This window comes from Sprattus sprattus (assembly GCF_963457725.1).
Source record: "Sprattus sprattus genome assembly, chromosome: 2".
In the NCBI taxonomy this organism is placed as follows: Eukaryota; Metazoa; Chordata; class Actinopteri; order Clupeiformes; family Clupeidae; genus Sprattus; species Sprattus sprattus.
In genome coordinates, this window is record NC_137921.1 from 29,483,883 (window position 1) to 29,498,882 (window position 15,000).

Consider the following 15,000-nt stretch of genomic DNA (forward strand, 5'->3'; position numbering starts at 1 on the left):
AGTTCTAGTTCTAGTTCTCAGGGTTCCCGCTCATTTTCATCCACAACATTTCAGAACTTTTTCCATGACTTCTCAAGGACCTCTAATGAAATGTCCAAGAGCTCTTCTGGTTCCCCTTGCTTCCTCTCTCTCTCTGCTTTCCCGCCACCTAGCCCTTCGGGGGGGGGGGGGGGGGGGGGGGGGGTTACCCCTGCCTTCTTCCCCCTCCCCCCGACCCTCCTAGTCCCACCTCTCCGGTACGTACCTGCTTCTTGCTTTCTCTTTCTAGCTCTTCTTGTCACAGCCCCCCCCCCCCACACACACTTTCTTTGCTGTCACTTTCTCTCTCCTCCTTTTTCAGCTTTACGCTCTCATGTACTTAAGTCTCATGTGGTCTGCGTATCTATCCATTCTTCTCTCCATCTTGTTTTTCGTATTCTCTCTCCATGTCCCCCTTTTCCTTCCTGTCCTCTTTTACCACTATCCGACTATAATAACTGCCCAAAGCAGTTATCCGGTACGTACCTGCGCGCGGGGGACTGGGGTCGGACCTGCACCAGGATGAAGCCCATGCTCTGCAGATACTGTGTGTGTGTGTGTGTGTGTGTGTGTGTGTGTGTGTGTGTGTGTGTGTGTGTGTGTGTGTGAACGAACGGTGCAACGGTGGCAACAGGTGGTATAGGGCCAAGCATGACCACCCTCCCTCATTCACCATACCTGGTAGCGAGATTCCAGTCCATACAAGGCACGAAACTTACAGCTATCTTGGACATACGTTTAATGTGGCAGGTGAATGGCAGGAACAGGTGAGAGATATCTGCAATGAATATTCTGCCAGATTGGACTTGATAGATCAATGCCCCCTGCCGACCTGTATGAAACTTCAGGCAGTTCGGGACATAGCCCTCTCCAAAATCCAACACCTGTTTGCCAATGTGCACATTGAACAGCCGGACATGCAGGTATGAAATCCTACAACATTTACACACACAACAGCGACATTACTCGGTTAACCTGCGCCTCTTGGGTAAGCTTGCATGCCTACAGTGCGCGGACCCGGCAGTGTCACATTCGGCGCTACATAATCCATCCATCAATGCAGGCATTCTAAAATTTGTCGTCAAAGCTAGGCTGCAAGCACTCCCCTCTCAATATAATCTGTCTACATGGTTTCCAAAACGCCATGAACCATTCTGCTTGTTGCATAATGACAAACAATTTGAATCAACAGTGCACATACTGAACGGATACCCCGCATTCAAAGGACTATACATTGCCCGTCACGATCGCATTGTTGACATTACAGCGATTGAATTATGCAAAACATATGGACAAAGCGCAATACACACACACAAAAAAATACAACTGAACTGGTTCACACACTTAATCGATAACTCCTTAGAAACTGTTCTTAGAGACTCTCCAAATACTCCTGACATTGTTGTTGTTGATGATCTTTTAAAAACTATTGTGATTCTGGAAGTGGGTTGTTGTTTTGATATGTATATGGACCTGTGTTTCTCTGAACATTTTTTAAAATACCAGCCATTAATTCATGCTCTGACAGTAGGTGGTTATCATACAAAACTAGTTGTACTAATTTATGGTAGCCTTGGACATGTACATTGACTCTGTGTTAGAGGTTTGCAAATTGCTGGACTTAATAAGAACTCCAAGCAAATAGCCAAATACTGCTCTGTGTCAGCAGTCATAGGCAGTCTGCATTTACTGTATGGAGAAGGCGCTGCCATCTCTACCCCTGAGATGACTTTTTATTCATCTACTGATTCACTTGGTTGTAAATACTTGCAGTGTTTGTGTTGTTGTGTGAGACATAATAGGCTCTTTACTAATATTTGGATGCTGTGGTGTTGTATCAGTATTGGTCATTCCAAATAAATGAATCAAATGTGTGTGTGTCAGAGAGAGAGCGTGAGAGAGTGTGTGTGAGTCCGGTATGTACCTGCGCGCGGGGGACTGGGGTCGGACCTGCACCAGGATGAAGCCCATGCTCTGCAGGTACTGGACGTACTGCTGCAGGAAGGTGCTGGAGATGTCCTGCAGCCAGGGCTCCTCGCGCAGCCGGCTGGGGAGCGTCTCGGCCGAGTCAGTACTGTAGCTCCGGTCCCGACCCGACGCCGCAGAGTCACTGGAGCGGTGGCGCCGCTGGGAGGGAGGGAGGGAGTGAGGGAGCGAGAGAGAGAACGAGCGAATCAGACATAGCTAGAGCGACAGAGTTTGGTTAGGAAGAGAGAGAGGAGTACGAGCAAGAAAAAGGAGAGGTATAGAGAATGAGAAAAAAAGGCAAAGAAAGTGGAAGAGATAGAGTTGGAAAGTGAAGAGAGAGATCATGTGAATTAAAAAAAAAGGCTTAAATGCATAAATGTGTACAGATGTGTTTGTTTTAGAAAAGACCGATATCTCCAAACACTCCGTCTCTAAACATGAGAAAGGAAGGAAAAGAGATCAAGAGACTACTGAACCAAAAAGGAAACACGAGCAGAAGCAGGAGCAGAAGCAGGGGCAGGAGGAGGAGGAGGAAGAGGAGGAGAGGGCAAAGCCACCAAGTCTGTGAGCAAGAGAGCCGCTGGAAGAGAGCTGGTGAAATGGCAACCCTCATGCCACGTAGAAAGTCACGGACAAACACACACACACACACACACACACACACACACACACACGGTGCCCCATGGGCGATGGCGTGGGCACAGCGGAGCGTGAGGGGTGAGGATGTTAGGGAGTGTGAGGCGTAGGGGACAAACACACACACACACACACACACACACACACACACACACACACACACACACACACACACACACACACACACACACACACACACACACACACACACACGGCTAAATGAAGCAGATGCTGAGGACCAACGCTGGCGTGCCAAACTCCAGCCAGGCCAGAGGGGCACTCAAGGGCCCCGGGGATCAGCAGGGGGGAGGGGGGGGCATTGGGGGCAGATTGGGGTAATATACAACACTGCTGAACATTCTTCACCAGAGGGAGTGGAGTGTGTGTGTGTGTGTGTCATACCACAGTAACTTAGACTTGCACTTGGGACAAAATGGAGACCTTAAGTGCGTGTGAGCTGTTTGTGTATGTTTGTGGTCTACATCTGTGTGAGTGAATGTCACACATGAGCAACCTAGACTTGCACCTGGTCTGTCTGGCTACTGTGTGTGTGTGGGTGTGAGAAGAGTCACCTTGTGTGTCTGTGTGTATGAGAGAGAGTTGGACAGAAAGGCCCAATGGTGTCAGACAGCAGTCCCCTTGACACAAAGCTATGTGTATGTGGGGTTTTGTGTGTATATGATGCCAGTCATACCTGCCGTGTGCATGTATGCATGTATGTGCGTGTGCGTGTGTGCGTGCGTGTGTGTGTGTATAGGTGTGTGTGTGTGTACATGTGTGTATTTGTGTGAATAGCATTAGTGATGATGTACAGTTTGACCGGCAGCTGAACATGTGTGTGTGTGTGAGTGGACAGTCACCTTGACGGGCGGCTGAACTATCTGTTCTTCCTGGATCTGTTTGCGGAACACAGGGTCAAAGAGCAGTGGAGTGGCGCAGTAGTGCACCAGACGAGACGACTGCTTCAGGGTGTCCAAATCTGCCACCTGTGGGGGGGAACACACACACACACACACACAAACACACACAGACAAATTACATGCACATACATTTTCACAAATAGCAGGCAACACCCTGGTTTTGAACAAACATCAGGTACCAAACCTTTACCTCTAGGTGTTAAACACACACACAATGTAGAGTTTTAGAGTGAAACATTTATGTCATTACAATTGTACCGTGTTCTGACATTCCCGAAAGACAAAGCACTAAGCACAGTAATGCATGTACACACACACACACACACACACACACACACACACACACACACCTTTCCATGAAGCATATTCAGACACAAATGCCAGCTCCGTTCTCAGCGGCTGCATGAAGAATTGCCTGTGTCAATCATGTCAGTTCAGCCCCTCTGAACGGGACAGATGCGATATCACTGTCACATGCTCATCACGGGCACCATGCGTGCGTGTGTGTGTGTGTGTGTGTGTGTGTCTGTGTCACATCACCACCATTAACATATCTATCTTCCACATACGACCCGCTCCATTCATTCTACAGATGAAGCGTTAATTTATCAGGGGTCATGGCTACATGCATGCCTGCCCCCCCCCCCCCCCAACTTATAAAAGGCCATATGCTCCAGGGGCCTTGGGGGGGGGGGGGGGGGGGGGGGGGGGGGGGGGCGCTCAGTGGGGGCCCTGAATATGGAGGGACAGGCTTCTCAAGGTGGAGATGGATCAGTGTAATCCAGGGAAAAGACAGTGTGACTGATCTACAAGGTAGCCTCAGAGAGAGGGAGAGAGAGAGGAAGAGGAGAGAGAGAAAGAGAGAGAGAGAGAGAGAGAGAGAGAGAGAAAGAAAGAGAGAAAGGGAGAGGGAGAGTAAAAGAGAGTTGGAGCGAGTGTGACCAGGCCTACGCGTGCTAAAGCTCATTTCCTCTCCTCATGTCATTACACTAGCAATAGTGGTACCTGGTGCACGTGTGTGTGTGTGTGTGTGTGTGTGTGTGTGTGTGTGTGTGTGTGTGTGTGTGAGTGTGAATGTGCGTGTGAGTGTGCATGTGCGTGTGTGTAAGCATTAACGTGTGAATGCTTCCATGTACCATCAACATGCTGATCTGTGATTGATGAGTTAGCGAGTGAGTGAGCATGTGACGGGTATTTGTGTGTGTACGTGTGTGTGTGTGTGTGTGTGTACGTGTGTGTGTGTGTGAGTACGTGGAGGTGTTCATATGAATACCAGCATGAGTGAGTGCCAGTATCTAAAACTGCCGTGTGTGAAAGAGGGACTGTGTCTGAGTGTCTTCATTTAGGTATTGTGCATATTAGGCAGTGTTGTGCACGTTCACACCTCTCATGAACTAGTTCAAAGTTCAGTTCATACAAGTAAATATGAATAGTTCACGTTCATAGTTCACCATTTAAATTCTGAACTCGTTCAAAGTTCAGTTCAGTTCATTTCCATTTTTTTTTTTATATAATTGCTAATTTTCCAGGAGGACATATTTTGAACAGAAAGGTATGATTATAACTGTTGGAAACTTTATCAGATACACAGCCCTGCTGTACCATTTAAATAATGAATTATACAGGGAACTAACGGTAAGAATGCAACCTCTTAAGCAATGATATGCGACTGGCTTAATCTAAGATATACAAGAGCATGTACACTTAATGAAAGACCTCTCAAAAGTTAGTAAAGGTAAACCCTGTAACATGTCATTTGTACATTAGCAGTTTATGCTAAGCGAGTTCATGCTAAACCAGTTCACGAACACTACCATTAACCATCATGCTGGATTAATGAAGTGACAGTGCTCGTAACAATTATGAGCAAGCTAAACTATAACAAACACATAATGACAATGTAGACTACAAAGTCAAACTTACATATAGGATACATGGACGCACACAACTTCAACAAAGTGCAACGTTCAATTATGTGAAAATATTCCCGAAGTTAACTGCCACTCCATCTAAATAAGCCATAAAGAGAAATCAAAACACTATCACTTGACCAACGCAATAACCAAATATGCCTGTTGATAAAAGACGATTCAGTACGCTACGCTACGATACGATGCGATGCAATTCGATGCCGTTCAATTATTGAAAACACTAAGTCAGACATCCCAACCTGCAAAAAATCATTTCAGGGAGGTATTCCCCCCCTAGGCCTACGTATTTCTGTTGTGGTCCCTAAAAGTTACAAAAGCATAATATCATTCTATAGGCTATAGTCCTATGCAATTCTTTGTTAATTACATTTAAATATGTAGATTACTTTTAGTATTGATTATATGCTGCTAATACTATCCTATTTATGTTAACTGCTTTTATTTGTATTCCATTGCAACTTTAAACAAGTCTAAGGAGCTTGTTGTTTTCATGTAGCCCTGGCAACTAGCTGGCATGAATAATATGCACATGAAATGAAACTTGTTGAACTCACCTCAACATGTCTATTAGAGTAATTTAACCCACCATGGGCAATGCTGAAATCACTGTAACAGATGGTACAGCGTGCACTGCAAGACGGTCATTGTGATTTACTTTTATAAGACACCTTTGTATAGTCTGTTGTAAAATGTCTTATATTTTCTTTTATGGGGGCACTGTCCCTGTGCCATGGTGCCCCATTTCCTAGATACACTGAACTGATTAATTCGGTTCGGCAGAAGAGATAAACGCCCGTCCACACTGAAAATTGATTGGTTGACTTACCGAAACAGGCTAATCAGGATGCTCATGAGGCACACACGCATACTGCCTCACACACACACACGCACAGTCTCTAGGTCCCTCTCCCTCTCTGTCGTGCACACGCTACACAAATTCTAACGCGGTTTGGAGCACGTCTGTCTCGTGTGCGTGGTCTTGTTCAATCGCTCTTGATTCCGAGAGATTTTAAGTAATTTGCCGGCATCAGGGAGTCGTTATCAATATGTGGGAGACTACCAGAACTTCCGGGAGACTTGGGATGTCTGCACTGGCATTTTCACTGTCCATGGCTCGGTCTCGGAAACATGAATATAAATGTTGAACATAATTGTTAATGATACAAATATTCTCCTATTTATTATTTTATACATTTTTTAATCCGAGGATGTCTGTAGAAACACGCAATCAACAACGATGTATCTTCCTTGGCTGAAGTAGCTAGCATAGCATAGCATCGGCCATTGAAAATTAATAACGATGCTAGCATAGCATTGTTGAGAATCAAACGCTTGTGAACCGATTCATAACTTTTAAATCGGGCAAAGACCGGTTCATGACATTTTAAAATCGACACGGGACTTCACGAATCGATGTAGTCGTATTTAACACGCTAAAAGCGGATATCGATACGTATCAGTTATTTTTTACACCCCTAGTGCATATGTGTGTGTGTGTGTGAGCGACAGCGTGAATGTGTATGTCTTTGCTGCACTCTGTGTGTGTCTGTGTGTGTGTGTCGGTGTGTGTGGGTGTGTGTCGGTGTGTGTCTGTGTGTGTCTGTGTGTGTGCACGCCTGCATGCAATGTTAATATTTGACCAAGGTCACACAGCGGAAGCAGGCACAGGGTGGGTCAGAGAAATGTTGTGTGGTTTCTGTGTGTGAATAGTGCTGGCTGTACAACATTGCATTACCATTACACATTAATAAGGCTCAATCAGAACCCCTCTCGACACACACACACACACGCAGACACACCCCCCCCCTAAAACCACCCCCCAGGCTCTTCGCTGGCATTTAGGTGCTCCGGGCTAATTGGTCATTTCTCTGGCCGCCACATGAATGCAATCTGAGAGTTTCCGCTGTGACAGGCAGCAACCAGGCATGCCACGCTACTTCTCAGTGCATCCCAATGATGAGGGATGGAGAGAGGGAGGGATGGAGGGATGGAGAGAGAATATGCTAAATGTGGAGTTCACAAGGGACAAAGTCAATTTAGCAGCTCTCAAAGCTGTTAGACCATGCGCAAGGCTGAGATCTATTTAGAGGTGTGTGTGAGTTTGTTAAAATGAGACAAAGAGATATTCCTGAGATATGTGTCTCTGTGTATGTATGTACAGTCCTGCTCACCATTATTGGCACCCCTAGTGAATATGAGCAAACAGGCTATGAAAAAATACATATTTTTCCCCAAAACTTGTGTGCCACAATTATTGGCACCCCTAGAAAAATCTTATAATTGAAATCTAACTGAAGTATATTTCCAGTCATGTTTTACATTTTTATGTTCACCTGTTTGATTAGGAACTCTTAAGAGGTCAACCATGACTTCCTTTTCCACTGGCGTACAAATACGAGGTGACACAGGCCAAATTCCATTAGTCATTCATCACTATGGGAAAGACCCAAGAACACAGTGACGATGTGCAATAAAAAGTTGTTGAGCTGCACAAATCAAGAAATGGACAAAAAAAATGCTAAACAGTTGAAAATACCCATTTCCACTATCATGGAAATAATAAAGAAGTTTAAAGCGACAGGAGATGTTAAGAATCAGCCTGGAAGACAACGTGTGTGTAAATTGACCCCACGCACTGTGAGGAGGATGGTTCGACTGGCAAAATAATCTCCAAGGATCACAACTGGAGAATTGCAGACATTGGTTTAGTCTTGCGGTCAGAAAGTCTCCAAAACTACCATCAGACGCCACCTACATCACCACAGGTTGTTTTGGAGGGTTGCCAGAAAAAAGCCTCTGTTGTCAATCAACAACAAACTAAGTGCTTACAGTTTTCCAAATGTAAGTCAGACATTCAATGGTGCCGAGTTATATGGTCAGATGGGACCAAAATAAAGCTTTTTGGCAACAAACAACAAAGGTGGGTTTGGCGTAGACAGAAAGATAGCCATACAGAAAAGCACCTCATACCCACTGTGAAGTATGGTGGCGGATCTTTGATGTTGTGGGGCTGTTTTTCTTCCAAAGGCCCTGGACATCTTGTTAGGATACATGGTATCATGGACTCCATCAAATACCAGCAGATATTAAATGAAAACCTAACAGCCCCCCTCCAGTAAGCTTAAAATGGGCCGTGGTTGGACCTTCCAGCAAGACAATGATCCGAATCATACCTCAAAATCAACACAAAAATGGTTCACCGACCGCAGAATAAAGGTTTTGCCATGGCCATCACAGTCCCCTGACCTAAACCCTATAGAAAATCTGTGGGATGATCTGAAGCCGAGTCTACAAGTGTTGACCTCAGAATCTGAAGGATCTGAAGAGATACTGTATAGGAATGATCTCAGATTCCGTGCCATGCGTTCACCAACCTCATCACGCGTTATAGGAGAAGATTCAGAGCTGTTATCTTGGCAAAGGGAGGCTGCACAAAACATTTAATTAAGGGGTGCCAATAACTGTGGCACACATTTTATAGAGAATAATATTTTTTTTAATGTCAACTGTTTTTTTTTCTTTCAATTATTTTGAGTTGAAGACCAAGAGGATTAACAGCAAAGACATATTTTTTCATAGCCTGTTTGCTCATATTCACTAGGGGTGCCAATAATGGTGAGCAGGACTGTATGTATGTATGTATGCATGTATGTGTGTGTGTATGTGTGTGTGTGTGTGTGTGTGTGTGTGTGTGTTTGTCAAAGATTGTGAGTGTGCAGTGATGGAAATGTATTATGTGCACTTTCCTGCATAAATGTAATCATTCACATACAGTATATATGTGTACATAGAATTAAAGCGTTTGTGTGTGTGTGTGTGTGCGTGTGCGTGTGTGAGAAAAAAAGACTCACTGATATGAGCATGTTGACCTGAGAGAGAAAGTGTGTGTGTGAGAGAGAAAGACAGACTCACTGATATGAGCATTTGACCTGAGAGAAAAAATGTGTGTGTGTGTGTGAGAGAGAGAAAGAAAGACTCACTGAGCATGTTGACCTGAGAGAGGAAGTGTGTGTGTGTGTGTGTGTGTGTGTGTGTGTGTGTGTGTGTGTGTGAGAGAGAAAGAAAGACTCACTGATATGGGCATGTTGGACTGGGCCGACCTCTGCTGCCACGTGACAAACAGGTTCTCGATCTTACACTGCTTCTCAATCTCTGTGGAGACAAGACAAGACATTCTCAGCTTCAGAACTTTGAGTGACAGGCAACCGCAAACACGCACACACAAAGAAATGAACACACTTAAACACTCACTCACTCACACACACACTCGTCCCCTCGGAGACACCTCTCTCCTATCAGTACTGACTGACGACCTGGTCTGATCTGGGATCATTACTCCATAAGGAGTGTAGAACCCCTCCCATGTAGTAAAGCTGATTTCAGAACCAAAAAATAGGCCCTAGATCGAACATAGAACATATCAATAGGCCTAGCATGCACACTAAAGATGATTGGAGAAACACTCTAGTCTGTAAAAACAGTAAAGAATAGACCTATCAAACTTAATGAATAAGGTTGATTGGAGAGCCAAAATATAGCTCTCCGAGTACTAAAACAAATGATCTCTCACGTACTAAAGCTGATTTTGAGAACCACAACCTTGTCCATGGAGAACATACAGGGCAGACTCATCCTTTTTACTTCGGTTGGATCAGATGTGAAAGCGTCTCTGCATCATCAATAGCAGATAACAGTTTTCCATTGGAAAGCCAAATTGAATTTTACGACAAATAAAAACAACATATAGGGAGAATGTGCTGATGGATGGAGGCAGGGGAGAAGTAATGTGCCACGGAGAGATGTCTGGCGGAACTGTAAAAAACATTAAACTAATGTCATAATAGCCCATTCAAATACTCTGTGGCAAGCCAATTAAGCCGTAATGGGGTCTCAAGCTACTTGTTTTGTTCCCTCCAGAGGTAATGAGAAATCTGCAGTTCAAGGGCAGGAGAAGCGAGCGAGTTTTGAAAGCCGTGCCAGTGTGTGTGTGTGTGTGTGTGTGTGTGCGTGCAAGCATGACTGAGTGTGACAGGTGTCTGAACTTGGTGACCTTGACCTGTGTCTGTGTGTCTGTGTGTCTGTGTGTCTGTGTGTCTGTGTGTCTGTGTGTCTGTGTGTCTGTGTGTCTGTGTGTCTGTGTGTCTGTGTGTCTGTGTGTCTGTGTGTCTGTGTGTCTGTGTGTCTGTGTGTCTGTGTGTCTGTGTGTCTGTGTGTCTGTGTGAGAGAGAGTGCATTGTACATATGTGGACATACAATTGAATGTGTGTCTAAAGCCAGGCATGCAAGTATTGTCAGTATTTGTATGTGTATGTGTGCATACAGTATGTGTGTGTGTACGTGTGTTGTGTACGTGTGAGTGTATTTCTGTGTGTATTTGTGTGTGGGTGTGTGTGTGTGTGTGTGTGTGTGTGTATGTACATGTGTAAGTATGAGTGTGTTTGTGTGTGTACGTGTGTTGTGTAAGTGTGAGTGTATTTGTGTGTGTATTTGTGTGTGGGGGTGTGTGAGGGGGTGTACATGTGTAAGTATGAGTGTGTTTCCATGTGTATTTGTGTGTGCATGTGTGCATGTGTATTTGTGTGTGCTTGTGTGTGTGGGGGGGGTGTGTGTGGGTGTATGTACATGTGTAAGTATGAGTGTGTTTCCGTGTGCATTTGTGCGTGTGTATTTGTGTGTGCATGTGTGTATGTGTGTGTGTGCGCGTGTGTGTGTGTGTGCGTGTGTGTGTGTGTGTGTGTGAGAGAGAGAGAGTGCATTGTACATATGTGGACATAAAATTGAATGTGTGTTAATGTAAGTGTCTAAAGCCAGGCATGCAAGTATTGTCAGTATTTGTATGCGTATGTGTGCATACAGTATGTGTGTGTGTACGTGTGTTGTGTACGTGTGAGTGTATTTGTGCGTGTATAGACCCTTTTATGACCTACGTCATAAACGTTAAGCGCAAACATTCTGGAGGCAAAAAAGCGGAAATTTTAGCCATAGTTAGTGACAGTGCAAGAGGATTTTGGAGAGATAAAGCTAAGGATTTCTTCGTCTCGGTTTCTTCGTTAAAAAAATGCCATCTTGTTGTGTTGTGGGATGCCAAAACAGGTCAACTAAAAAAAAAAGGTCTCAATTTCTACCGCATTCCTTCGGGGAAAAGACTGTTTAATGCAAACAGGCGTAGATTCTGGCTTCAAGCTATAAAACGAGTGGACTGGACTGAAGACATCATTAAAAATGCACGCATATGTGGGTCACATTTTATATCCGGTAAGTGAATTTTGTTTATGTTAGCTGACTTGAAATTGTGTTAGTTAAATCTGAGATAACTTAGTTGGCCAAAACAGCTCCCTAGATAGCTAATGTTATCCATATCTAACTTTAGCCTTGCAATTTTAGGTTAACTTAACGTTAACGATATCTAACCATTAACGTTAGCTAACCGTTAATGTTAGCTAGTTCATAGTACATTCATTTATTCATTTCATACAATTATACAATGCATACAATGATCGTGGGTTGAGTCTGTGCTTAATTTACTCGTAGGAGAAGCCTCAATTAACTACGAAAGCCCCGACATTGTCCCTTCGCCAGAGACCTGAAGCTAAATTGGAGAGGTAAGGCGTGTTTGCTCTTGATAAGTTAGCAGCCAACAGTGCCTGCAACCTAGAGCAGGTGATGTTAACTTATGGCATCAAAGCTAGCTATCCAAGGTAACATCGCCTGCTCTGTATTGCAAGCTTTGAGAGAAATGGCAGTCAGTAGTTACCTCTATTATGTGCAATCTAATCTTACAGATTTTCAAAGGAATAAACTGCTATCTGAGAGATCTGTTAAATCACCTTCCCTATTGACTACTGATCTTTGCCCTGGTGAGAACACACTTTTCAATTCAATCAAACATGTAAAATGTACTTGTGCTACTCATTATTTGTGTTTTACATGTGTTGTCAGTAAAACTTATAATTCCTGTCTTCACATTAATGTCTTACAGTTGAAGATGAGCCCCATTGGAAGAGGATGCCATGTGCCCAAAGAAAGATTATGAAAATCTGAGGCACATGTATGAACAGATTCAGGTTGAATATGTGAGCCTGCACCAAGAGTTTGGTGAAATCCAAAATGAAAACAAGAAGCTAATAGAAGAGCTTCAGAACAACAAGTATTCTTACCACTCAATCAGAAATAACAGTGTACAGTTTCTTTTTCTCACAGGAATAACTACTATAATCTTTGACTGGTTATTGAAAAAACTAAAAGGCAATGTAGAAAAGTTTACTGAAATACATACCCTGGGAGATCACCTACTGATTGTGCTTATGAAACTTAGATTGGGTCTCACTAACACTGACATAGCATTTAGGTTTAAAGTATCGAACAGCACAATATCATGCATTTTGAGAACCTGGTTACCTTCTATGGCTAAAGTGTTGAAACCACTTATAAAATGGCCAAGTCAGACTGCTGTTTTAAAGAACATGCCCAAAAGTGCACAGAGATTTTTATAGACAGACCTAGTAACTTGACTGCCCAGGCCCAGACATGGTCTACATATAAACACCACAATACAGTAAAGTATTTAGTTGGCATTCCACCCGCCGGGGCCATATCCTTTCTATCCCTAGGTTCGGGTGGCCGGGTGTCAGACAAGCAGATTACCAATCAATGGGATTTTTAGATCTTTTGGAGCCTACAGATGACATTTTAGCTGATAGGGGCTTTTTAATTAGAGAAGAGCTTGCCGCGTATGGTGCCACCCTGCTTATTCCAAATTTCACCGAAGGAAAAGGACAACTACCAGCAAATGAGGTTGACACATCAAGACAACTTTCACTTGTAAGAATTCACATAGAAAGAGTTATTGGCCGGTGGAAGAATTTTAAAATCTTACAATCGGTCATTCCAGTGTCACAAGTTGACCTCCTAGATGATATAGTGAATGTGTGTGGTGCCCTCACAAATCTCTGCAAGTCTGTTGTTTCCAAATGATATAAAATGAACTGTGTTTGCTGATAAATGTAATCCACAAATGATATTCAGACAAATAAATGACTATGTACTATACTTTCTTTATTAAATTAAAACTATTTGAACCTTGTCTTAAGCTCATGCTTTTTTACCTCTTTCACTGCTTTCTTTAAATTTGCACATAGCCGTAGTGGAAGTGGCTGTCACATTGGACACAGTGAATCATTTTACCATAGTCTAGCTTTTCACACTGTATGCAGGCTTGTGTTGTTTTACATGCTCCTGATGTACAAGATGCCCTCCCTGTCCTCCCCATCCTAACATAGAGCTCAATCTTTAACAGCACTGCTGCAACAAGACCCTATAGCCTGCAATGTCAGATAAAAAAAATGGTATAAGACAAAAACGAGTATACTAAATGTGGCTATCATAACAAATATAAGTTGTATTGTAGCATAAATAAGAGTTACAACGCTTTTTTTTTGTTAGATGCCAAATAGCCTGGAAAATGTTTGAACCCTCAAGAATAGGTTTGGGCTTGGACGTACAGGAGACTTAAAAGAGTGTAAATATTAGCTCATTCGCTAACATTACAGTTAACCGTGGTTGCAATGGTTATGTAGTTCCTACACGTAAACCTTGACGATGAAACGTTTATGATAAGGTCGACTTACTCTGCCATGCATGTGCAATTTAACGTGAAGCGGTAGCGTTGGTGGGTTTGTTGGTAAAAACACATGGTTTATACATTATTGTCTTTTTTCCTTGTCATTGGCTTGGTAGCACCTCAGATTTTAGGACACAGAAATCATCATTGAGGTCGCAGTACTTAATATCCTGGAGTGGACATGCCCGCAGACAACGTAGTTATAGGCATCGAGTGACTTGAATGATCGTAATGTATCTTTTGTGTAAACACTGGGTTTTTCTATTAAGTATGTATAAATATCTGTCCATTTTGATGGGTCAACTATCCAATCCGTGATCGAATATGGATCGGGAAGTTGGATTCCATAACTTAATGTCAATTTATTAACGTAACTTCCGAGATCATTAGGATAAAGCGAACGCAGGTATGAACTTAAGCCATTTCTTTTGCCCCCAGAATGCGTGCGCAACCTAGAACGCTGAGCATTGTTTACCAACGGCGAAAGGGTCTATTTGTGTGTGGGGGTGTGTGTGGGGGTGTATGTACATGTGTAAGTATGACTGTGTTTCCATGTGTATTTGTGTGTGCTTGTGTGTGGGGTGTGTGTGTGGGTGTATGTACATGTGTAAGTATGAGTGTGTTTCCGTGTGCATTTGTGCGTGTGTATTTGTGTGGGCATGTGTGTATGTGTGTATGTGTGTGCGTGTGTGTGTGCATGTGTGTGTGTGCGTGTCTTTGTGTGTGTGTGTGTGTGTGTGTGTGTGTGTGTGTGTGAGAGACAGTGCATTGTACATATGTGGACATAAAATTGAATGTGTGTTAATGTAAGTGTCTAAAGCCAGGCATGCAAGTATTGTCAGTATTTGTATGCGTATGTGTGCATACAGTATGTGTGTGTACGTGTGTTGTGTACGTGTGAGTATAT

The 15,000-nt window shown here is 43.5% G+C and overlaps 1 protein-coding gene across 6 annotated transcripts in view; it reads right to left on the reverse strand.

Annotated features, from left to right (window-relative positions):
* szt2 (SZT2 subunit of KICSTOR complex) overlaps positions 1-15,000 on the reverse strand; it is a 140,226-nt gene that overhangs the window by 36,333 nt on the left and 88,893 nt on the right. For all 6 annotated transcript variants that reach the window (XM_080832172.1, XM_080832173.1, XM_080832169.1 and 3 more), the window contains 3 exons: positions 9,546-9,625; positions 3,483-3,608; positions 1,943-2,145 (listed from right to left, as the gene is read on the reverse strand). In XM_080832172.1, the coding sequence (XP_080688298.1) occupies positions 1,943-2,145; positions 3,483-3,608; positions 9,546-9,625 (409 nt within the window). The remainder of the gene's footprint in view (positions 1-1,942; positions 2,146-3,482; positions 3,609-9,545; positions 9,626-15,000) is intronic.